Raw genomic sequence first — 26292 nt, forward strand, 5'->3', positions numbered from 1 at the left:
CTAATCTGACCACCTATGCGTGCAAGTTATTTTTTTAATATTTTTAAATAGTGAGTGACAACTAAAAATATTAAAAAAATAATTTGGATGCAAAGAAGTCAGATTAGTCTGTACTGGATTCTGACATAATTTATTACTGGAACGCGACACATAATTCTGACCATCTATGCGTACAAGTTATTTTTTTAATATTTTTTAGTTGTCACTCATTCACAATAGTTATGATGACTAATTGGCATCAAGTTTAATACACAGCCTTAAGGATTCGCCTACTTAAAGGATTCTAGGTCTCCCTGCTCGCCCACCGCATTCCTCGCTCCGTCCCCGAGAGTTCCCAGGCCCTTGAGTGGCGAGAGGAGATAGAAAAAAAACGAAAAATGGACGGAAGAAGACCACCGACAGAAGCCGACCAACATGCCCCCTCCGACATAAATATAACATGGTTGAAATCTATCAAATATAGAGCAGACATGTTCTTGCACAGAAAACCCCCTGCCGAGCCAACCATCTTTAGAGTTCCTCCGAAAATGCGATGTGGCAATCGGGATGCCTACGAGCCAAAACTGGTCTCCATCGGCCCCTACCATCGTGGCAAGTCCGAGGAGTTGAAGGCCATGGAGGAGCTCAAGTGGCGGCTACTACACCACTACCTCTCCAAAGTTCCGGATGGGAGCAGGAACGAGGGCCTAAGAAAGATGAAGGATTTGGAGAAGCAGGCCCGGGACTGCTACTCGGAGGTGATCGACTTGAATAGCGATCAGTTTGTGGAGATGCTGCTGCTTGATGGATGTTTCCTCGTTCAAATATTTAACGAGGATCTTCAAGCAGAGGAACTCAAATCGCTGCTAAAATATATGTGGTTTTCAAGCCTTATCCCCGAAGACTTGCTGCTGCTCGAAAATCAACTTCCATATTTCATTGTCGAGCATCTCCTCGATACGCTGGCGATGCCAGCGTGGAATAGCTCCCGCCTTCAAGAAGCTGCCATCTCCTTTTTCGCTTATCTTTTACCACAGTATTCGAACATTCCAGATACAAAGCTAAGCGGTCAACCCTTCCAGGTGGATCATTTACTCCACTTGTTCCACGAATGGATCTTGAGAGTTCCAAAGTTAGGGAAGGCGAGCAACACAAGATGCTGCCCTAAGCTGTTGCCGTGTTTCACTGAAAAAAAAGGAGGACTCCCACCGACTACTGTCCCCACCACAACTGAACTTGCAGAGGCTGGAGTAGAGATCAAGATGAGGAAAATCCCGGCCAGGAACGGATCATGCCTGGCCATTGAGAATGATGATCAAACAATTAGCTTTCTGGACATTTCATTCTGTAAAGATAAGGGGGTGTTGGAAATCCCGGCCATTAAGATTGATGATGGAACAAACATGATTTTAGCAAACCTCACTGCTTTAGAGCAATGTTGCCTTAAAATCGGGTTGGACATCACTCATTATACCTTGTTCTTGGATAACATCATCAACACCCCAAGAGATGTGAAGTTGCTCCACCAGGAACGGATCATTCACCGAAATCTCGGTGCTGACGAGGACATTGCGTCTCTCTTCAACAAACTAGGCAATGGTGTTGCTTATGATCCAGAAAAAAGCTACCTTAAGGGTGTGTACAAAGACTTGAATGCTTATTGCGAGTCGAGATGCCACAAGTGGCGCGCCAAAGCTGTGCGTGACTATTTCAGTAATCCATGGGCGATCATTTCATTAGGGGCAGCTGTTCTGCTCCTTGGACTCACAATTCTCCAGTCAGTGTACGCTGTTTTAGATTACTACAAAAGTGACAAGCCGTGATGGCTGTCATCCTTAACATGGCATGGCTAGGTTCTGCATTTGAATCCTGTTCTTCTGGTGGACTGTGTGCATCGTCGTTGTGCCCGAGTCTGATTTTCGTTGTTGTTGTCGTGTGATTGGTTTAGTCTCTCCTTTGGCTTTTGTGTTTATAAGGCTTGTTAAACCTTTCGATTAAAATTACTAAGGCCAGGCCAAGGATGAGTGTACTTGGGGTCGCATAATTAATGTACATGGGAATTCATGTTGTGTTACAAAGTAGGTTATGTTATGACGTATGTAGTTATGTATTGCTGGTTATTTAAGTAACTTTGGAACCTAGACGTGTTCGTGGGTGTAAACTGGTGGCAAACTTTGGTCTATTAAGAAGAATTAATTTGCTTAATGTGCAGGCTAAGAATGAATTTCATAGTATCAGAAAATCATGAAAATAATTTTTTTTGATTTAAGATTTGAAATTGGATGAATTGAAAGAGTCAAGATGTTTTACTCAGAAAAAAACTCTTAATTTTCTTCTCTATTTGAAGCTCCCTGGTCTTTTGAGTTGAAGTAGATTGTTCTCATTATTTCCTGATAATTTAGTGAGTTTATAAGTACTTGATGAACCTTTGAAGGAGGATTTAAAAAGGAAAAAAATCAGGATACTACAGATAAGGGTATTTTCCCAACCAGAGCATGCACTTAATTGGAATTTATAATAAATTTAAGTTATCCTATTTGAATTGGATTAGTAGATTTCTCTTATATTATTATTTTCAAATTAAAAAATCAAAATTTAAGTCTTTGATTCTTTTGAGGATATCTTGATGCTATCAGGGAAATCCCCGGTGAAATCTAATATTGAGTAGAAAAATTGATTTGAAAGGCTTACATAAGTTTAACCAAGTAAAGATAAAAATTCTAGAGGCCAGGTTGCCAAGAAATGCTCAGAAGTGAGTTGATTTGGGATCTTCTAATTCATTAGATCATAAAGTTTTGTAGGGTTTTATTGCAAATATTGGAATTTCTAGGTCTTCTCAGTATGAGGCAGTTGCCACATCCTTGGCTTGCAACTTCAGGTCGGGGATGTAACAAAAATATATTACTATACACTCCCATTAGCCTCCTAGGAAATACATGAGATATGCTCAACTTAGGAGGTCAATATCAAGTTATCTAGATTAAATTAGTGTGTAACCTTTAGACACGATCAAAATTGGTATGAATAGAGAAAGGCCCATCTAGAATCAAATTAAAAGCATTCCATTTGGTATTTCATTCAGGGCCTCAAAAATGCCAGTCAATCATCTATGACACACAAAATATTTTTTTTGATGAAAAAATAACACAAATTATTATCTGCTATCTGGTAGACAACAACTATAGAGGCTAATAAATGTCTAGAGATGCATACAGAGAGACTCTTTGTGCTCGGAATGGACAAACATTTGCAGACCGACCAACATTGAAAATGGGACAGTTTGTGGTCCGCGATACGTGCTCATGCTTTTCACATGCTCTAAGTTTATATGCACAGATTCACAGCTTCTCTCTTAACCCCAAATAAAATGAAATATATACATATAAGGCCAAAATAATATTAGTGATCACTAGGCAGATCCCCACTTTTGTCGAGCTGACATGGAAGCTTGAAATTGCTAAAGTACATGGCAGATTGGTGTCAATTGAATCTCTCTACTACTTCATCACCAACATTTATATTGAATGGTAAATTAAATGTTGTTGTGATGGAAACAATTTATTGCGCAGGTTTTTACTCGACACTCAATTATTCTTCTCCTTTAATTTATGGATTGGTAGTCATAGGTCTTCCACCCGCACGATCACCATTCATGCTTCGAGATATATGATCCTATGTGATCACATGTTGATTACATATGATCGTCCTGATTAGGCAGTCACATTCTAAAGAGCAAACCTGATCCCTGATTACCCTGCCACTAGTGCAAGGTAATGTTTTGGTAAGGTGATGTTCAAACCTTATACCACAAGCGATGCCACCAGTGTAAAGAAATGTTTTGGTAAGACAATATGGGTAACCTAAGCTAAAATCATATACACAGTATTCAAACCTTCCCCTACCTACCCCGTATCGAAGAGCTTCAAGCGGCTACATTTTATAACACATGGTCTTATCGCTCTCTCACCCTTCATGATACTGCACCCTTTTACTCCCCACTCCTTCCAAATCCAAATAGGAAATGATCTCATTTGTACATTCATTGTTTCACTTTGTATTTGTGGCTGACAAATTTTAGGTGCATTAAAACTAGGGAAAAGGTTGATCCATACGTTGAAATGGAATGTATAAGGCTTGTTCATGCTCAAAAAATAAGTGAGTAGCTTGAGTTAAGCTAGGGTTCTAAGCCAGTGGTATCTGACGTTTGCAATTATTTGTGGACTATTAGTAGATTGAAATTTCTAAGAAGAAAGCGTGGAGAGTGGATGTAGGTGCTGGGTTTGTCAGCAAACCACTATTAATTCCTTCTATTTGTGTTGCTATAATTGTTAATATTGTGTATTTCATTCTTTACATTCTTTACCACTTATACTTGTCTTTTCACATCACCTACATATTCGAAAGTTAATTTTTTGTTGCACATAATCTGTAGAATTTTTGAACAATCTAATTTATCCCCCTCTTGGGTTGCTTCGCTGGGTAACAGTCAGTCCTAGGATGAAGGACCTGACCACCATATCCCTCTCTGTTTTCTCATCTTCTCTCTTTTCCATTTTCGTATCCTCTCTCTCTCCTTTTCTTATACCCTCCACCACTTGATCTTAACTCCAGCCCAGTTGATCGGGCGATCAATGGTCCTGATCATTGCCCTCCACCACTTGATCTTCACTTGATATCAATTGATCAAGAGATCAACAACCTTAATCATATTATTCCTCCTCAGATTGGAATCATCCTTGATCTTGCTTGTTGCTTCATAAGTCTCTGCAAGATCCTACTTAATGGGCCACCTACTAGCCATAATAGATCTCTCGTCCCAATAAATCTTGCCATCTAGGGCCTAGGACATGATATTGTCTCTGTTGTCAGCGCCCCGCACCGGAACCCACTCACACCAGCGCCGCCACCGACGTCGGACAAGCAAGAGAGATACAAACGGATAAGCACTCTCTTGCTCCCTCGACTCCGGACTCAAGGATCACCTCTTCGCTCCGCCTACGAAGGGCAAAAGATTACCCCGTGGTATCAGTAGGGTAAAACACTTGAGCACCGCAACGGATTATCAAAGATCAAAGGAAGAAGAAGGAAGAAAATAGCAAAGCAAACACAAAAATATAACGAGGTTCGGCTACAAATAGCCTACGTCCTCCACCGCTCCAAATCTCAATAAGGATGAACTGATTACAGAGATAGCACACACCCGAACGATCACAAGCGATCGATCTACAAGAGATTCACACAGAATTCCCTTTGCACAAGAAGTAGGATCCCAATCCTCTTCTTCTCTAGAACCCTAGCCTCACAAACAAGAGTCTCTCTCAAATATACGGCCAATCACATTTTCCCTAGGGCTCTCATGAGTCCTATATATAGTCTCAAGACCTTCAGATGATCATAGCCGTCGAAACGCCACCAAAAACACCAAAAGAAAATCGTCCGTACGATTTTTCGCGAGCCCGAGTCGACTCGGCTGAAGTCCGAGTCGACTCTGGCACGTCTGAACAACTTTCAGTTTAACTGGCACGATCTCGAGTCGACTCGACTATATCTCGAGTCGACTCGACGATGCTCCGAGTCGACTCGACTGTAGTTCGAGTCGACTCTGACAGTCCAGACAGAAACATGATTTTTGCGGCTTTCTCCTCTCGGGTCGACTCGACAGACCTCGAGTCGACTCGACTGTTCCCGAGTCGACTCGACTGAAGCTCGAGTCGACTCCGACAGTCCGCCAGACAGAAAAACTATGCAGAATTGATTTTCCTTCAATTCTCTTCATCACCAAAGGTCTCCACATACCCCAACAATCTCCCACTTGGAGACCTTGGGTATATCCTCTTGTTACTTGGCTCTCCTCTGTGCTCCCACTGAAACTAAATCATCCTAGTGAAATAGGTACGATGCCTCCTCAACGTCTTCAAGCATGAAGACCAGCAGAAGCTGAACAACTCCTCAGCTTCTCCACCGTGACGACCTTCGTCAACATATCTGCAGAATTCTGACTTGTATGAATCTTCTCCAACTTGACGAGTCCCTGCTCGAGCAATGACCTCACGAAGTGGTACCGTATGTCAATATGCTTCATCCTTGAATAGAAAGCTGAATTCTTTGCCAGATGAATTGCACATTGACTATCTGAATATAACATGCAATCCTTCTGTTCCTTCCCAAGCTCCTTCATCAAGCCTTGAAGCCATATTAGTTCCTTGCACGCCTCTGTGGCTGCCACATACTCCGCCTCCGTAGTCGACAATGCAACAACTGGTTGCAACCTGGAAATCCAACTGACGGCTCCACTGCCCAAGGTGAACAAGTACCCTGTCGTGCTTCTCCTGCCGTCCAAGTCCCCTGCCATGTCTGAGTCCACATAGCCCTGTAACCGGATCTCAGAACCTCCATAGCACAATGACATGTGCTCAGTGCCTTTCAGATATCTCAGTATCCATTTGACTGCGCGCCAATGCTCCAAGCCTGGGTAGCTCATGAAGCGACTCACAACTCCCACTGCTTGAGCAATGTCTGGTCTCGTACACACCATAGCGTACATCAAGCTCCCCACTGCCGATGCATACGGAATTTTTGACATATTGAGCTCCTCCACCCGCGTCTTCGGACTTTGCCCTTTTGAGAGCTTAAAATGGGCACCCAGCGGTGTGCCAACAGGTTTGGCACCCTCCATGCAGAATCTCCTGAGTACTCGGCTGATGTACTCCGCCTGAGATAGTCTGAGGATATGTTTAGACCTATCTCTACTGATCCGCATCCCAAGGATCTGTTTTGCTGCTCCTAGATCCTTCATTGCAAATTTTCTTGACAGCTTCAGCTTCAATTTTGCAATCTCATGCATGCTAGCTCCTGCAACTAACATGTCATCAACATACAATAGCAAGATAATGTAAGATGTACCGAAGTCCCGGAAGTAGCAACAGTGATCCTCCTGACATCTCCTGTATCCTATCTCAAGCATGTAACTATCGAACTTGAGATACCATTGTCTGGGTGCCTGTTTCAAACCATAGAGGCTTTTCTTTAGTTTGCAGACTAAGTCACCCGTGCCAGCTGCAATGTATCCCTCCGGCTGCTGCATATATATCTCCTCATCGAGATCTCCGTGGAGAAAGGCGGTCTTCACATCAAGCTGCTCTAAGTGAAGATCCTCTACTGCCACCATGCTCAGCACCGCTCGAATAGTACTCATCTTGACTACAGGAGAAAAGATCTCTGTGAAGTCGATACCTGCTCTCTGCTGAAATCCTTTTACAACCAGCCTGGCCTTGTATCGCTTCTTCCCGCCTTGCTCTTCCTTCAGCCTGTAAACCCATTTGTTTGACAGTGCTTTCTTCCCCTTGGGCAGATCCACCAAATCCCACGTTTGATTCTGCTCCAATGACTTCATCTCATCATCCATGGCCAACTCCCACACCTTCCTGGTATCAACCTCCAATGCCTCCGTGAAGCATTCAGGTTCGCCATTATCTGTGAGCAGCAAATAACTAAGAGTCCCATCATACCTTTGAGGAGGCTTCCCATAAGTACTACGAGTGGACCTTCTTAGTTGTGGAGGGGGTGCCAATGCTTCAGGTTCTTGCTCTGACTGAGTCTTCTGACCAGAATTTGTAGACTCCTCTTCAGGATCCACAAAACACGGCTCAACAGGTTTTGTTTCTGATTCAGTGCTCTGCTGCATTTTCTCATTGAATACCACATCATTACTACGAATGATCTTCTTGTGTTCGGGATCCCAAAGCCGGTACCCAAACTGTTGACCTCCGTATCCAACGAAAATACACTTCTTTGATTTGGCGTCTAGTTTGCTTCTTTGACTGGAATCAACATGGACATAACTGGTACAACCGAATACTCGTAAGTGCGCCAAATCAATCTTCTTCGCTGTCCATGCTTCCTCAGGAATCCCAAATTCAAATTTCTTTGATGGCCCTCTGTTGATCAAGTAGGCAGCAGTGTTAACTGCTTCCGCCCAAAACTGCTGTGGCAATCCAGCATGTATCCTCATACTCCTGGCACGCTCATTAATTGTTCTGTTCATCCTTTCAGCAACTCCATTTTATTGTGGTGTTCCTGGAACTGTCCTTTGCCTGACGATCCCAGCATCTGCACAGTAGTCCTCAAACTCCCTGCTACAATACTCACCACCGTTGTCCGATCTCAGGCATTTCAACCTCTTTCCTGTCTCGAGTTCTACCATCGCCTGCCATCTCCTGAAGACCCCAAATACCTCTGACTTGTGCTTCAAGAAGAACACCCAAAGCTTCCTGGTAGCATCATCAATAAAAGTAACATAGTACTGAGATCCACCAATGGAAGAAACTGGTGCAGGCCCCCACACGTCCGTGTGCACGAGATCTAGCTTTTCTTGCTTCCGAGGTTTACCTTCTTTGTTGAATGAAACACGCTTCTGCTTTCCGAGAACACAATCCTCACAGAAGTCCATCTCAACACTCCTGAGACCCTGCAGCTTTCCCAACTGGTGCATCACCTCCAGTCCCTGATAACTCATGTGCCCAAGTCTACAATGCCATAACTTGGTGTCCACATCTGCTGCAACAACTCCAATAGAGTTCTCCGTGCCGTTGGTGACATAAAGTGTCCCAACCTTCTTGCCACTAGCCACCGTCAACGAACCTCTGGATATCTTCCACTGATCAGCTGTGAAAGTAGCCTTGTACCCCTGGCTCGCCAACTGTCCAACAGAAATCAGATTCCTCTGCAGTTGAGGTACGTGCCGTACGTCCTCAAGCTCAAGTGAAGATCCAGAAACCAACTTCACTTCCGCGCTTCCCCTTCCTTGTATGGTGCAAGGCTCTCCATCCCCTAGATAGACTTTGCCAAAGTCTCCCTTCTCATATCCTCCAAGAAGCTTCCGTTGGGATGTAGCATGGAAAGACGCGCCCGAGTCTATCACCCAAGACTCGTCACAGGTAGACAAAGATAGAACGAGGGCATCCATATCACCGTCTTCAGCAAGATTTGCCAGATCCTTGCTGACTCCTTCGGTGTGGTCGCCTTGCTTCCCTTTAGGAGATTTGCAATCCCTCCTAAAGTGCCCCGTCTTCCCGCAGTTCCAGCACTTCGCTCCCTTGTTCTGAGGTGCTCGAGACCTGCTGGATCTCGACTTCGAGTCGCTTCGAAATCGACCGTCCTTCTTTTGTCTTCCCCGGTCAGAGGTGTTTAGTGCACTTCCAGACGACTCCGTAGCTCCAGAAGATTTCCTTCTTGCTTCTTCACTCAGAAGCACTCCCACAACGTCATCAAAAATCAACTTCCCCGTTGCCGAAGAGTTGCTCACCGCCATCACCAGGCCCTCCCAGCTATCAGGCAATCCGGAGAGGATTAGCAATGCCCGAATCTCATCGTCAAAACTAATCTCCACTGACTCCAACTGGGCCGTGAGTCCATTGAACTCGTTGAGGTATTCTGCTACGCTGCCGCCATTTTTCATACGAAGATTAAACAACCTCTTCATGAGAAATACCTTGTTTGATGCTGAGGGTTTCTCGTACATCCGCGACAATGTTGCCATCAACTCCATCGTCGTCTTCTCGTTTTTGATGTTGAATGCCACTTGGGATGCAAGTGATAATCTGATGGTGCCGAGCGTCTTCCGATCGAGGACCTCCAAGTCTTCATCGGACATCTTCTCTGGTTTCTTTGCTCTACCTCCAAGAGGTAAATAGAGATCCTTCTGGTAAAGGTAATCTTCTATTTGCATCTTCCAAAACCCGAAGTTCGTGCCATTGAACTTCTCAATTCGCAACTTCCCTTCATCCGCCATTGCAGAATAACCAATAGCTCTGATACCAATTGTTGTCAGCGCCCCGCACCGGAACCCACTCACACCAGCGCCGCCACCGACGTCGGACAAGCAAGAGAGATACAAACGGATAAGCACTCTCTTGCTCCCTCGACTCCGGACTCAAGGATCACCTCTTCGCTCCGCCTACGAAGGGCAAAAGATTACCCCGTGGTATCAGTAGGGTAAAACACTTGAGCACCGCAACGGATTATCAAAGATCAAAGGAAGAAGAAGGAAGAAAATAGCAAAGCAAACACAAAAATGTAACGAGGTTCGGCTACAAATAGCCTACGTCCTCCACCGCTCCAAATCTCAATAAGGATGAACTGATTACAGAGATAGCACACACCCGAACGATCACAAGCGATCGATCTACAAGAGATTCACACAGAATTCCCTTTGCACAAGAAGTAGGATCCCAATCCTCTTCTTCTCTAGAACCCTAGCCTCACAAACAAGAGTCTCTCTCAAATATACGGCCAATCACATTTTCCCTAGGGCTCTCATGAGTCCTATATATAGTCTCAAGACCTTCAGATGATCATAGCCGTCGAAACGCCACCAAAAACACCAAAAAAAAATCGTCCGTACGATTTTTCGCGAGCCCGAGTCGACTCGGCTGAAGTCCGAGTCGACTCTGGCACGTCTGAACAACTTCCAGTTTAACTGGCACGATCTCGAGTCGACTCGACTATATCTCGAGTCGACTCGACTGTAGTTCGAGTCGACTCTGACAGTCTAGACAGAAACATGGTTTTTGCGGCTTTCTCCTCTCGGGTCGACTCGACAGACCTCGAGTCGACTCGACTGTTCCCGAGTCGACTCGACTGAAGCTCGAGTCGACTCCGACAGTCCGCCAGACAGAAAAACTATGCAGAATTGATTTTCCTTCAATTCTCTTCATCACCAAAGGTCTCCACATACCCCAACAGTCTCCTGAGGTCAGACCCCTATTCTTGATTTTATTGATTACCACTTAGATCTGATAAAACTGGGAATGTCATGTACGGCCACCTCGCTGATCTTATCCCTCCCCATCTTGTGATTTATTTATTCCCTAGTTTAATGATCTTAATTATTTGGCCAAGAAGCCATCTAGTGTGAATTATACACTCGATTGCTGGATTGTGGTAAAAATTATAATCTCCTCATTTAGTTAATTTTCATAATTAATTTGGATTAGTGAAGGTCAAGAAAATGTATGAATTATGGTAAATTATTTGAATGGATGGATATCTTAGTTTATGTTTTTGATATTAAATTTTTGGAAAGTGTTAGGGCATAGTTGGATTGGAAGGTTCATTTTGGCTTTGTTGTCACTTGGAGAGTTTTCTTTGTGCTTTGTCAGTTGAGCTGTAGGTATCTCTACTCTAATATCTTTTCATATGCATGAATATCTTTATAATGCTTAATTCTACACCGACATTCAAATATTGATCTGAGTATGGAAATTTAAATCTGAATATTGTTCAGGCATAAGTATATTATCTGTTATGTATGCTCTACACAAATATAAAATCCTAAAAAAAATATGATCAAGTATGAAATAATTTATTGGGTTATTAATTGCACTATTGTTGCTTTGGAACATTTGTCGATTTTATTTCTTATGATGATCTTATCTCTAGTCTGACTATGACTATACATGTTAGGATCTTGTCTCCTTTCAAGCCTCCAATGTGACAATCACTGATGCATGCCGATTGGTGGCATGTTGTAACCAAGAACTAGTTTTCTTTTGGACCATGCCAATGGGGTGCTCACTGGTACATACTGTTGCAAGCATATTTTTCATATAATTTTAGAGCTAATCTTGTTGCAGGTCTCCAATGAACTGATCATGATTGGTGCATGCCCATTGGCGATATGTTGTAGTTAAGAGCTAGTCTTTTTTAGAGCTTACCATGAGTCGATCATAGCCATATATAGTCGTAATGGCTAGAGATAAATGTGAATAGATAAATACATTAATTTTAAGTTTTATTTTTTTAACAAATGCATTAAATATTTTTAAAATTATATTATTTATTTATTTTTCAGCTTACTTTTATTTATAACTGAAACAATTATATTCTGAGAATTGATATTCTGTGCATATTATGCTTGCAAACTAGAGATAAAAGTGAGTTCTTGGGCTTTTAGCTTATTTTTATTTTTCTCATGTTCCTTTTTAAATATTGATGAATAGTACATATGAGATCAAGAGCTATGAACGAGAGGACTAGGACTTAAGAGCGATCCCTTTATTTTTTTATAAATAAAATGCTATGTATTTCACAAAGATCAACTTAAATTATTGTTGGAATTTGTATTCTTAATTTTTATCATTTTAAGAAATTTTAGGTATCTTAGTTTAACTAGATGATACTATATATCTGAAATTTTTTTCTTTAATATTATTGCATGTCCTACATAGCAAATCTCTTGCAGGGATGCTCACGTGCTCATTCATGCTAGTTGGATGGGAGTGACAACCTGCTTGTGTTCATCGCTTCTATACTCCAATTAGAGGGCACTGGAAGAGTAACAAGCTGAGGGCGGCCATAGCCCTAGATGACTGCAAGCTTACTGTTTGGCAAATTCTCTGAACGCGCTTTAGCAACCCAACTGGCCAGCAGTGATGAATTTTGAATCCGGCAAAAGTCGCTTAAGACTGCTAACTATGTTCGCGGATTTGCTTCAAAATCGTTGTGACGTGCTTGCGGTTCTTGGTGAACGGCGCTCTCTCATGTTTTCCACATCATGGTGCAAAGTTGTAGTTGATTCTAGCCATACTGTCTGGTGCCAATTTATTTCGAACTAAGGTGGAATAGTTTGACCCTCCACTTCTCTCTCCAACTTATTCCCAATCATTTGTTTCTCGAGCCAGATGCAACCTTTGGTTGTTTGAACCATGCTGCGCATGCTTCACTGCTGACCGAGCAAGTATTGATGATCTTGTGATTGTTTATTATTTTGATCCAGAACTGATACTTGTCTGACCATCATTCGGTTCCTCCAGGAAACTTTCCGAGCTGATCTTCATGACGTACGTTTTACTTGGAGCCTCCATGAATAAATAGTAAGCCTGATCTGGTCATGACACCTTGTCCTGACCCCATCGTCAATGTGGGTATGTAGTTGGGTGCCGCCTCCAAGTTAGGGACAGTCTTGGTTTAGCTTCACCCGTTTGCTTGTTAGCTAATTGGGGCATGTAGTCATCAGCTGCCTGTAGCATAGCATTGTTTTCCTTCAAAATAATTCCCGCAAGGCTGCCCAACCAGGCGGACAGTCAATTGCGACGACCAACTTGAGACCATTCCCTTCCACAGATTCTCTATGACTGACCTAGAGTTGGGCACTAGGCCGGGCCGCCCACGGCCCGGCACGAAGCGGGCCGTGCCTGGCACGGCCCGCCCGCTACAGTGCCGGGCCGTGCCTGGCACGGCCCATTTGAGAGGGCCGTGCTGGGTCACAGGGTACTGGCCCGCGAGCCGGGCCCGGCACGGCCCGGTCTAGGCCCGCGGGCCAAGCACGGCACGGCCCGCGGGCCAGCCCGGCACGGCCCATAAGGGCCTGGGCCGGGCTGGCCCGCGGGCCTGGCACGGTCCGGGCCTGGGCCCGGCCCGGCCCGATAAAAATTAATGCTTCATAAATTTTTTTAATAAATTAATAAATATTGAAAACTAAGGATTTATGAATATAAAGCCACCATTGGTGGGGGGTTTGGCATAGACCCCTACCAGTTTATTAATTTAAATCAAAATGGTACATGAAGGGAGGTTTGGACCTTGGTTTGACCTCCAGAATACAATAAGAAAGGGCCGAGGTTTGGACCTTGGTCTGACTTCCAGAATACAATAAAAATGTACAATTATAAAAAATTAAGAAATCTTACTAATCATCAGTGATTCAGTGAATCAGTATTCACTCTTCCGTCTTCAGTCTTCAGTAGTGTTTGTATCATCATCATCAGAGGATGTTGTATTATGTCCACCTTTATCTTGAAGTCTTGCCTCAGCATCCAACCAATCTTTGAAGCAGAGAAGCATCTCCACCATTTCGCCCGTCATCCTACTTCTCTTTTCGTCAAGAACACGCCGACCTGCACTAAAAGCGGATTCCGATGCTACCGTGGACATCGGCACAGCTAAAATATCGCGTGCAATTGCAGACATAACAGGATATTGATTTCTAACACTCTTCCACCAAGATAATATATCTAGATTCTCTATTTGATTTTCATCATATGCAGAATGAAGATCATTTCGTAAATAAAATTCTAGTTCACTACTTAAAGATGAAGAAGATGAAGAGGAACTTGAAGCATGTGTGTGTCTTCTCTGTGCAATGAATGAAAAAATAGATGACGAACGAGAACTACTAGAAGAAGAAATAGAGGTTTGTATTTGTGTTCTAGATCCACGAATTTTTTCATCATATATAGCATAAATATCATAAAGAAGTTGTTTTACCTCATCTTTAGCAGATTCAGAATCTTGATTCATATTTTCAGAGTATGCATCAAGTAAAATTAGCACGCCATTTAATTTAACTCTAGGATCAAATACAGCAGCTAAGTTATGCATAGGACATATCTTGTCCCAATACTCATTCCATTTAGATTCCATTAGGTCAATAATAGGCATTAAAACATCATCATATCTATGTTCTGCAAATTTTTGACTAATTATATATGCTTGTTGTAAAAATGAACATGAAGTTGGATAATAAATACCAGAAAGAACATTGGTAGCATTATAAAAACTAAGCAAAAAATCTTCCAAAATTTTTCCTTTATTCCAATCAGTTTCAGACAATGTAAAGCCTAATCCACGATCATTAATATATGCACTTAATAAGTTTTTATATGGGTATGCATCATGTATCATGCTATATATGGAGTTCCAACGAGTAATTACATCAAGTTTAAATTTTTTAAAACGTTTACCATGATTTATGCATAATTCCTTAAATTCTTGAAGTCTTGATCTTGAAGCATGAATAAAAGAAACTGCATTTCTAATTTTTGAAATCACATCTTGAATCATGCCCATGCCAGCTTGAACAGAAAGATTTAAGATATGACATGCACATCTAATATGCAATAAATTTCCATCTAACATGGGATGCAATGAGTCTTTTAATAATGCAACAGCAGAATTATTATTAGATGCATTATCAAAAGTAATAGACATAATTTTATCATTAATATTATATGAACATGCAGTTTGATAAATGATATTTGAAATTTGTTGCCCATAATGTGGAAAATCAAAAGCACGAAAAGCAAGAATACGTTTATTTAATTGCCAATCATTATCAATATAATGAGCAGTAATGGCAATAAAACAATTACTACCTACAGATGCTGACCAAATATCAGAAGTTAATGAAATTTTTACATTTAAAGTAGAAAGTGTTTCAATTAAATTTTGTTTTATTGCTAAAAAGTTAGTCATAGCTACTCTTCTAAATGTACGCCTACTAGTTCTTTTGTAAGCAGGTTGTAGGTTTAATTGAACATATTCTTCAAAATTAAAAGATTCACATAAACTAAAAGGTAATTCATCCTTAACTATCCATTTTACAAGTGCTTTTCTTTGATTTTCATGATTATATGCAAAATTACCTACAAGTAATCTCCCTTGTATATTAAGGGTACTTTGAGTTTGAGCATGAGAATCATGCATCCTATGACTCTCTTGATGTCTTTTTAAATGCCCTGTTCCCCCACTACTACTACAACTATAAAGTTTGGCACATTTTTTACATCTAGCTTTCCAGACTCCATCAACCATAACTCTATCAAATTCATTCCATACAGCACTAGTCCTCTTACGAGAAGAGGTTTGATCTTCACTCGGTTCACCAGTTCTAGAGGAACTAGGAACATGGGGTTGGGGATTAGTTTCTTCTCCCTCAGAAACAGGAGGAATGCCAAACTGACTTCCCTCAAAAGATGACATATCTATGATTAATTCAAAAAATAAAAACTAACCGCAAGGAGGAATTGAGTAGAGGGTCGGAGGGCAGAGGCAGAGCCGAGTTTCCGAGCTTCCTCTTGTGCTCTCAACAGAAGCGACCTTCTCTTCTCAACAGGAACCTCCTCTTGTGTAGCACTTGAACAAACTAAAAATTAAATTGCTAGAAGAGCACTTTAGAAGAGAGAAATAATAGCAGTAGAGAAGGAGAGAATAGTTGGTTTGGTGTGGTGAGAATGAGGGAGGAATGGGCTATTTATAGAAGCCCAAATTTTTTTTTTCCCAAAATACCCCTCAATTCAGCCGTTATTGGACTGTTGGGAGGGGTAAAAGGGTCTTTTTCCCGAAAATAGCCGTTGGAAACGGCTATTTTCTTCCCCCCTCTCCAGACGGGCCGTGCCTGGCACGGCCCGTCTGGAGCCGTTGCGGGCCGTGCCTGGCACGGCCCGTGGCGTGCCGTGCCCGGCCCGGCCTGCCAATAGACGGGCCTGGGGCCGGGCCGGGCTGGCGTTCCGTGCTGGACAGGCCGTGCCCGGCACGGCCCGCTTCATAAGCGGGCCGGGCCAGGCACAGCCCGTTGCCCAACACTAGACTGACCCCTTGGAGTGGCGAGAGGAGAAGAGAAAAAAGGAATAATGGAAGAAATTTGAATTTCCTAGCACTCGAGTGGCGGAGTCCGCCGCCTCCAATTAAAACTCGAACAGGACAGAGCCCCGTTTCTTCTTGTTTTTTCCGTGCGCCTCGGTGGAATTGGGGGTGGGCCTTCCGGCCAAGCTCTTGCACCGGGCCGGCCTAAAAGGTCGGTCCAAATCCAAAGAGCACAATCCAAAGTTGGTTTGATGGACCAAGCCTGGATCAATCTTAGGCCGGGTATTATAGTGTTCGCGCTCTTTGACACCAAGACTCGTTGTCCGAGTACTCAATCATCAAGTTGGGGCTTCATCTCTAAATTGGATTTGAAAAAGGAAGTCAATGTGGCTTCATCAAGCCACGACGAGTAGAGTCTTCTTCCTCCTACAATACCTTTCTTTACTTCGGGAAGTTCTCAGTATGAGGTTTTCTAGCTGAAAAGAGATGGAGCATATGCTTTCCCGTCGAGTAGAGTCTTCTTCCTCCTATAATACCTTGCTTTACTTTTGGAAGTTCTCACTGTGAGGTTTTCTAGCTGAAAAGAGATGGAGCATATGCTTTCCCGCACCTACCCTTCGTTGGGTATCAAAGTCTTTTCGAGAATACGTGGAGGAAGTAAGATCTCCTTGGGCATCAAGTTAGCACTTGATAATAATTAAAAGTTAGCCAATCTTCCCTTCATTTTATTATATATTTATTTTAACATTTAATTAAGATTAAATAAAAAATAAAGCACTTAATTTTTGATATTTATTCATTTCTTTTTATTTATATAAAAAATAATTTTAATTAAAAATAAAATAATACATGCATCGGCCATATTCTAGTAATAAATGATGTCAAAATCTAGTGCAGGCTGATCTGACCACCTATGCATACAATTTATTCTTTTAATCCACAACCTAATCGATTCGCCTACTTGAAAGATTTAAGGGTCCCCTCCTCTCCTCGCCCACCGCATTCGTCTCCCCGCCTTCCTTAGGAGTTTCCAGGGCCTTGAGTGGCGAGAGGGGACAAAAAAAAACGAAGAATGGATGGAAGAAGAGCACCGAGACAAGCCAACCAACATGTCCGCTTGGACATCAAAACAGCATGGTTGGAATCTGTCGAAGATAGAGCGCGCGAGTCCTTGCACCGAAAACCCCCTACTAAGCCAACCATCTTCAGAGTTCCCGCGAGATTGCGACGCGGCAATCGGCTTGCCTACGAGCCAAAACTGGTCTCCATCGGCCCTCACCATCGTGGCAAGAAGGATTTGAAGGCCATGGAGGGACTCAAGTGGCGGCTACTGCACGACTACCTCTCCAAAGTTCCGAACGGGGGCAACAACGAGGGCCTAAGAAAGATGAAGGATTTGGAGAACCGGGCTCGGGATTGCTACTCGGAAGTAATCGATATGGGTAGCGATCAATTTGTGGAGATGCTCCTACTTGATGGATGTTTCCTCATTCACATATTTAACGAGGATCTGCGAGCGGAGGAGCTCAGTTTGCTTTTCAACGATAACGTGTGGTTCTATACTCATATTTTAGCAGACCTGATGCTGCTAGAAAATCAACTTCCGTATTTCATTGTCCAGCATCTCCTCGAAACACTGGGGATGCCAGGGTGGGATAGCTCCCGCTTTCTGGAAGCTGCCATCTCTGGGTTCGATGAATTTCAGCCACAGTTTTCGAGAGGTCCCCAGCCAAAGCTGCCGGCCGAAGGCTTCAATGTGAATCATTTACTCCACTTGATCCACCGATGGATCCGGCAATTCCCAAATTCAGAGGTGACCAACCCAATAAACCATAGTGAACGATCAAGGACTACTTATTCGGTCTTATTCCTAATGATCTCCAAGGTGTTGCCGCGCCGTAGCAATTCTTCGTTTTCGGAGATAATCCCAATCCCCAGGGCCCTCCCCCCCATTGCTAGACTTGCAGAGGCGGGAGTGAAAATCGAGGTGAAGTCAGCAATTAGTTTTCCAGACATTACGTTCTGTAAGGATCAGGGGGTGTTGGGAATCCCGGCCATTATGGTTCATGATGAGTACACGAACATGTTTTTTGCAAACCTAATTGCTTTGGAGCAATGTTGCGGGAGACACGGGATGCATGTCACTGAATATACCAAGTTCATGGATGGCCTCATCAATACCTCAAGAGATGTGGAGTTGCTCCACCGGAAAGGGATTATTCAACCGTATAGTGGAGATGACAAGGACATTGCATCTCTCTTCAACAAATTAGGCAGCGATGTTGTTTGGTTTAACAGATACCTTAAGGCTGTGCACGTCGACTTGAACGCTTACAGCCAGTCGAGATGGCCTAGGTGGCGCGCCAAAGCTGTGCACGACTATTTCAGCAATCCATGGACGATCATTTCATTAGTAGCAGCTGTTGTACTCCTTGGACTCACTATTATCCAATCAGTCTACACTGTTTTAGGTTACAACAAAGGGTGATCAGCCGTGAAGGCTGTCATCCTCAACGGCTGTCATCCTCAACATAGCATGGGTAAGTGCTGAAAAGAAATTTGAATCCTGTTCTGCTTGCAAACGAGCAAAAGTCAATCCTGCTCTTCAGGATAGTGTGCTTTGCCATAGTGTTCAAGTCTGATTATAGTCATTGTAGTTGCGTGTCTGGTTAAGTCTCTCGCATGATTTTTGTGTTGAATCAGGTTGCTATGTAGTGCAATTCCTCGGTAACTCAAATCAATCAAGAAAAGTCACTCTGGTGTCTTACTAAATGAAGCAACAATTGAAGGGAAGAGCTCTTTATACTTGATTGAAGTTAACTCTCCTGGTACAAAACATTAGGCTATCAGATTCAGCTGTCCTTCAACTTGTGATATGTCCATACAAATTTGGGGTCACCTGTCAATGAGATCGAATGTACGGTACTTTAAACAGCCATTGTTGATAGGATCCGCGAGGTAGAGAGCAAGTTCTGAGGCAACCCAGTCTTCTAAAGCCGAATCCCTGGAGGATAAATTTCACTTGCGGCTTGAGTATGGCTCGGGCATTAGAAACCAACAAATCAACCTGATTTAAGGACCACCTATATGAATTAGGTAGAATTATTGGGTCCAGCAACAATAATCCACTTGTTTGAGGCATCCGATCTGGATGGAACCAGTCTAGTCTCCGATAAGAACGAAAATTGAACTAGCCATATAGAATATGGTATACCCAATATATGATAAAGATGTTCCAAATATTCTGTTCTTGTGTGCTCTCTAGTTCCTGGGGAGGAAAAGGTGTGTATACTGTGTCGTTGGAGAAAATTTATGGCCAGTATTAATTTTTTAATCTAGCCAAAAAAACTTTTAGATATCATGTCAACGATGAGCATCAACATCTTGTGCAACTTCTTTTGAGGTATCTAACATTCCAAACTTCTTTTTTAGAGCAATAGTATATAATGACATTAATTTCCCAAGCCACAAACAAAATCATCTTGAGCTAAAACTGGGCTGGGCATTGCCAATTTTGGATGAAATTTACATTGATGAGAAGGGGCATTTAATAAATACTTTAATTTGAAAAAGGTGATCACACTCCTTTACCCACATATATGGTCCGGCGCTGGAGCGGCACCAAGGACCATCCGTAAATGATCGAGCTTGTAATCGTGGACTGCACCATCTCCTCTTGTCAATTTGAACGGATAATTGAGAGGGTAAAATAGTTGTATATATCTATCCAGTAGAATTGCTCGAAGTATTTGCAAAATTCTATAACAAGTTTTGTTGATCTTGCTGGTATTGGTGGCATGTAGAGGCTTGTGCATCCTCAAACCAAGCCAAATAATACACATGAACACCTCTCATGCACTATAAGAAAATTCATCTTTCTCGACGCTTTTTATAAACTTTACCGACGCTTATAAGCGTCGGCTTAAGTTCCCGCGACGCAAACAGAAGCGTCGCAAAAGCGTCGCTTTTATTAATAAAAGCGTCGGCAAAACCGACATTCGCCGACGCTTTAAAACGTCAGGAAAGCCCAAAGCATCCGCAGTTCTGGGTTTTCGCCGACGCTTTAAAGCGTCGGCAAATGTATTTTTGCCGACCTTTTTTTTTTACCCGTTTTACCGACGCTTTAAAGCATCGGCGTAGGGAAATAACTCGAATTTCAAATCATTCAATTGCTTTAACTACTCATGCTATGGATGTGGGAGCATCAACTCGGTTCCTTTGGGCTTTTGAGGAGCCTCTGCCGTAGCTTCTGTAGGGTCCCTAGTCCACCTCTATTCTATTTTCCTCTCCATTTACCAACGCTTTAAAGCGTCGGAATTGCTATTTTTTAAAAAAAATAAAAATACGAATATAAATTATAAAAACACATTATAACAATATAAACCTGTATTACATTTACATTGACATAAACATTCAAATCATTCGAAATATTTAAATTGTCAATCTTAGAATTACAATGTACTTTGCAAAATAAGAAACATATACATATCAAACTCCATAAAAACCAGTCTAGAAGGTATCAAGGATGGGATTCAGCTCCATCATCATCATCTCTATGAGCTTTTGAAGTCTCAAGAATCTGCAAAAAAAAAGGAGAAACCATATATGTAAATTAATTTATTTACTTGTTTTTTTTTTGAGAACTCTCTGACTGACGCCCTTTTATGAACTCCAGCACCTTGCTCCGAGCTGCTTGAGTGTGAGTATTTTGGATTTGAATATGCTGAACCATGACTTTTAATTGGTGGAGGGAGAGCAGTCATCTCCTGCATGCCTTGCTCTCTCTCCTCAATGATGGCTTCAATTTCATTGTCCAGTAGCAATACCTCTTGTCTACAATGCCACAAAATTAAAATTAAAACACAAACTTCCAACATCAGCTGAGAATTGTCAGAGACGCATGTCAGGGAAGAAGCCAATGGGGGATAATTTCTATCCAAGAATAGATGGCAGCAATCTCAAAACTATCAAGCGAACGATAATCAAAAATTCACAAAAAGGAAAAGTTGAGCTCGTAAACATTGATAATGTCAAGAAAAAGAGCGACAATACAGAATTTTGCACTCAGGCAGCTGGATTCCACAAAATGATGGAAAAATGTCATATCAAGGCCAACTAGATGAATCTATAAAACAATGCAAGAAATTCAAAAGTCGCATGTGCAAGAGATCGGTGCCAAATAATAACTGGCACAACATCTAGAAGTGTTTAAATATCAGTACTATAGTCTTTTGTGCCAAGCATGGCAATTTCACAAACAGACTCAACTATATAATCATTATGCATCAAAGAATTAAAATAGAAAGACCTCTCACCTTCTAGATTCCACAAGCAGAGCACGCTGTTCAGATGTTTTATCAGCACTAACATCTATCTCTCTAGCAGTATAGCTGCACAAAAATAACCAGGCTACAGCAATCAGATGATCAGCAGGGCACAAAGATTGCAATGTATCATGCATTGATACTGTAATATGCAGAAATTCAGCATTGAAAATACACCAATTACTATGAAAACTACTATTTACCAGTGAAAATTCATGAGAATACATCAAATTTATGTTAAATAACTTCGCACAACCAAAAAAAAAAAAAAGACAAACACACATGACTGACAATCATTATTCACGACTTCTTGAGACCTAATAAGAGCTGAGTGAGTAAATTAGTACCTCGAAGGAAGAACTGCTTGAGGAACAAAAGGGGCATAAGCAGTTTCCCTCTCAGCTGCAAGCCTTTGAGCTTTCTGAAACTCTTTTAGAACTGCTTGGAAATCTTTTGCAAGCTTTGCATCGGCTATCTTTTTGCTTGCCTACATTTAGAAATTCATGTCTAAGAATCACGGAATTAAGGGGGAAAATCAGCATGATGTGTAGACCAATAGTCTTAGAGGCCTTATTAGAATGAAGCATATAAACAATATGTCACCTCTATATAGCTGGAAGTCTCAAAATAACTGCCACCATGCCATAGTAATTTAAACACTATGCACCAGAAACAACAATCATGACCACTACATCATTTGACAAGGACAAGTTCAAGAATTACCAATCAAGAGCACAGCCATGATATAGCTCTCAAAAAGGTTTAACAACCCAAGAGATCAATTACAGCAATTAAATACTAAGGCTGTCTTTGGTTCATGGATAAACCCCAAAAGTAATTGCAATCATGACCAACTACATTATTTGACAAGCACAAGCTCATGAATACCAATAAAAAGTACAACTATGGTATACCTCTCAAATAGTTTGAACAACTCAAGAGATCAATTCCAGCAATTAATTACTAAGGTTGTCTCTGGCTCATGGATAAACCCCAAAAGTCAAATACCAAAATCACATTTCGTTTAACCAAAGTAAGCTCATTTTGAACAGCAGAAACATTGTTTAATTAGAATGATGAATCAGAAACATCATCCTAATACCCCAAAAGTTGAAGGTCTATTGTTGCTTTATATTGTGATGGGATTTCCATCAATGCTGCAAGCGCGAACTCTGTCTCCTTTCTGCTATTGGCAATATTTCTAGACATGATCTCTGTAAAGTTCACAAACTGCATAAAACCAAATCACAAAATGACCACTCTTCATATGCATATGTAGTATCATACTTATATATGTTCAGTTTGTAACCTGGAAATTATCAAATGCGCGTGAAGGTATATTATCATCAAATTCTCGCATCATGTCCCATGGTCCATTACCAACTCCAACTAGAACTATTGACAGCGGGTAATCACTACCAAGTACCAACATAAGAGATGCAAGTCAGAATAATTAACAGTAAATATATGATTAAAAAACAAATAAAAAGGCTTTACTATCTCAAATTAGTGCTCTTTTATTGCATAAAATAAAAATCTACGAATAGGAAAAATAACAACGAAAAATTGAAAAGAGCAGCATCTTAAATAGCTGACCTGTCCATCTGCTATTATAAGAAGAACATAATATTGGCCACCACTATTATCTACAATGCCGATGGCTGTTTCAATTATTGGTGCAAAGGATGTTGGTCCTGTCAAGAAGGTCCAGAGTCATGACCAAATAGGAACTTCACAATGATCTATATGAGGTTGACAAAAAAATAGCATGTAAGTAAGAGCATCGTACAGACCAGCTAATTGAAGATCTGGAACTAATTCTTTATATCTTTGTAGTGCTTTCTCAAAGCCATTACATGGCCGGTTCTCTGGATAAAAACTGAATACCTCCTGATCATGTGTGGATGCTGCAATATAGAAACAATAATAAGAATCCCCAGACAGTTTTAGAAAGGTAGCCTTGAAATTTGTAGCAAAATTTAGTAGACCTTTTTCTACAAGCTAGAGCGACACTAACCATCTCCGAATCCAAAGCAAGGAATAACATTATCCTCATCAAAAGCAGATAGAGTTCTTCCAATAATATCTTATCTATTCCCAAGGTTTTATCCTCTTAGCATAAGGGTTCATTTCAAAAACTAAGTATCCGAACACTGTTTATGTAGTATGATCATGGCCACACTAATGCATCAGATTCTTGTTCCCACTAAGCACAAAGAAGTACACGCCTTTCAGAGCAGATCCTCAAAGGGGAAAAGCTTCGAGTGAAAGCGGACAGAAACCGTAAAAGCTTCGTCGGAGAGAAAGCATTCCAAAGTCAGAAAGCGAAAACCGTGAATCAGAAAAAGAAAAAGGTGAAAGAAAAAAAAAAGGCTATGGAAACGGCAAAGAAAATACTGAGTCTGTGACCCAGGGCCTCTCTCTTTTCTCTTCTCTTAGATAACGTGGTCCAGTTCGCCGGAGAGAACCCTAATCCAATACCTTCTACGGATCCACAAAAACAAAAATCCAACAAAAGGTTTCTTCCCAAATGATCAAACACAAGAGGGATTCAATCAACAATCTGATCAAACCGAAAGAAAACAATGGATTCGAAAAAGGGGAAGAACAATCATACCTTCAAGGCTCTCCCGGTCGGCGCTGCAGAGGAGAGAGTAAGAGAGGAGGTTGCGCCGCAGAGGAGGGAGGAGGAGAGGACGTCGCTTGGCGCCGAAGAGGAGGGAGAAGGACGGGACAACGGTCGGCGCCAGAGAGGAGGGAGGAGGAGGCAGAGGAGGGCTTGATATGTCGATCGAGGATGGAGGAGGGGGGCGGACGCGGGTTTTGATGGGTATTTGGTTTTCAACGACGCTAATAAGCGTCGTCTTAGACCAACTCTACGACAACGCTAACGAGCGTCGTATATTGCCGATGCTTTTAAAATGCGTCGGCTATTTTTGGAGCTCTAAGGGAAATTGCCGACGCTTGCGATAAGCGTCGGCAAAAAAGCATCGTTAAAACCACTTTTTCCTGTAGTCTCACCAGATGTGCAAATATCCTATTGGCAATTAAAATCATGCTTTATGTCCCATTCTAGTCTCAAGTCTCATAAGACCGAAAATTAAACCACACACACAACTTAATATAGCAAACCACATATGATAGAAAGTTCTCAAATATCTTGGTCATGTGCTTTCTCAACAAGAAAATGGATATTTGCCGTGGATGCTTTTGCTTATAAAGACAAATACATCAGTATATTCAGGTTTTTACCAACAGTTTTATATTATTAGCTACAAAGTCCACTATTCATGATTAAAAGGCATAAATTGTGCCTGCGGATAATTGTAATCCATCGGCAAAATTCTAGGTCTAGACTAACGGATTTACATAACTATAACTAGATATTGAAATGTACCAACAGACACCTCGGTGCTTGCGTACAAGCCTGCATTTATGCCTCCCGACTTGGATTTACCATGGGCATAACTCTTAGGCCACGTGTTCCCAAATTTTGACTCTGACCCTTTCACCACTCAAAGCGCACCCTCAATTTTCTTTTACTACTCTCTCACTCTTTGATCCGATATAAGAGAAGGAAAATTTTCTCAACTCTTTCGGCTCGAATCTCTTAAAATTAAGAAAACTACAAAGAAATATAAAAATTTCAAAAATAGAGTTTAGGTCCACCTTTTTTTTTATATTGATGATCCTAAATTAAGGTACATAGCCTCTATTATTATGGCAAAGTCCGACCTTGTACAATTCAGATAAGATTTCTCGTTCTAGTTCTAATAGGGCTCTCCTTTCTAAAATAGATATGACTAGTAAAAATAAACTCGAAAAAACTAAAAATCTATAAAATGTAGATTTCAACATCTACATCAACTCTACTTTTTGTCGCTACGTCTGATTTCTCTCGGATTTGTTTTTCTTAAAAAAAAACTTTCGGTTTGACTGATCCGTTTAAGGGCCCAAATGATGAATGGTTCTGATTGCTCTATATAGAAGGATGCAGCGCCATATCATAGATATCAATAAATTATCTATTTTTTTAAAAAAGAATTTAATTAAGAATTGTATGACTAAGTAATAGCTGCCTAAAATTTTGGCCCGTGACTTAGATTTTGATGTAGTGGATCTTGCTTTGGGACTTATCCAGCCCTAATTATAATTGCCAATGTAGTTCACATCAAACCTTTGAAGCTCATACCCTTTGCTCTCCTCCCCACCTCATCTTTGCCACCTTTGGATCACCCTCACGGAACTCTCCTATTCTTCGCCACCCTTCACCTGTCGTACTCCTCTTCGTCGGCCTTTATGGATCCCACTCTCTTTCCCCGAAGGCATCATCTCCCCCACACTTCTTCATCAAAACTTTTCCACCATCTTCGTTGCCCTTCTACTCTGCCACCCGATAACAAAATGACGGCTCCACCTTCTCCCTTGTCGGCTTCACCTCTCCTATTTCTTTCTTCTTGTCCTACTTCGTCCAAGCCATTTCCACCAGCTCTGCCACCCCTACACTGCCACGAGAACCTTAGGTGAGAGGGCTTCTCCTTGTCCACCGTCAGCTTCACATCCTCTATCTCCTTCTCCTTCTCTTCCTTCATCCGAACCATCTCCACCACCTCTACCATCCCCCTAC

The 26292-nt window shown here is 41.8% G+C and overlaps 3 protein-coding genes across 3 annotated transcripts; 2 read left to right on the forward strand and 1 right to left on the reverse strand.

Annotated features, from left to right (window-relative positions):
• The first annotated feature begins 252 nt into the window (after positions 1–252).
• LOC148703348 (UPF0481 protein At3g47200-like) lies at positions 253–2120 on the forward strand. Its single transcript, XM_088723038.2, has one exon. The coding sequence runs from the start codon at positions 378–380 to the stop codon at positions 1800–1802; it is 1425 nt and encodes a 474-aa protein (XP_088579164.2). The 5' UTR covers positions 253–377; the 3' UTR covers positions 1803–2120.
• Positions 2121–17214: 15094 nt separating this feature from the next.
• On the forward strand, positions 17215–19017 carry LOC103699443 (UPF0481 protein At3g47200-like). Its single transcript, XM_089923499.1, has one exon. The coding sequence runs from the start codon at positions 17414–17416 to the stop codon at positions 18827–18829; it is 1416 nt and encodes a 471-aa protein (XP_089779625.1). The 5' UTR covers positions 17215–17413; the 3' UTR covers positions 18830–19017.
• Positions 19018–20709: 1692 nt separating this feature from the next.
• LOC149753442 (uncharacterized) lies at positions 20710–26284 on the reverse strand. The gene is made up of 7 exons (XM_089931132.1): positions 26184–26284; positions 24283–24515; positions 23459–23572; positions 23262–23359; positions 22013–22152; positions 21657–21731; positions 20710–21174 (listed from the first exon to the last, which is right to left on the reverse strand). Exons 1-7 carry the CDS (start codon positions 26282–26284, stop codon positions 20913–20915), a joined length of 1023 nt encoding a protein of 340 aa, XP_089787258.1. The 3' UTR covers positions 20710–20912.
• Positions 26285–26292: the final 8 nt, after the last annotated feature.

The sequence above is a fragment of the Phoenix dactylifera genome, chromosome 5, assembly GCF_051530095.1.
Source record: "Phoenix dactylifera cultivar Ajwa chromosome 5, Ajwa_hap1_PhDact_Kaust_v1.1, whole genome shotgun sequence".
Taxonomy (NCBI): Eukaryota; Viridiplantae; Streptophyta; class Magnoliopsida; order Arecales; family Arecaceae; genus Phoenix; species Phoenix dactylifera.

Coding starts and splice junctions, on each gene's coding strand:
- LOC148703348 (XM_088723038.2), top strand. CDS start 378: ATGGACGGAAGAAGACCACCGACAGAAGCCGACCAACATGCCCCCTCC.
- LOC103699443 (XM_089923499.1), top strand. CDS start 17,414: ATGGATGGAAGAAGAGCACCGAGACAAGCCAACCAACATGTCCGCTTG.
- LOC149753442 (XM_089931132.1), bottom strand. CDS start 26,284: ATGGTAGAGGTGGTGGAGATGGTTCGGATGAAGGAAGAGAAGGAGAAG. Junction 22,153..23,261: donor TTATAATAGCAGATGGACAG/GTCAGCTATTTA, acceptor TTCTAAATGTAG/GCAAGCAAAAAGATAGCCGA. Junction 21,175..21,656: donor CTGCTTGTGGAATCTAGAAG/GTGAGAGGTCTT, acceptor GTGGCATTGTAG/ACAAGAGGTATTGCTACTGG.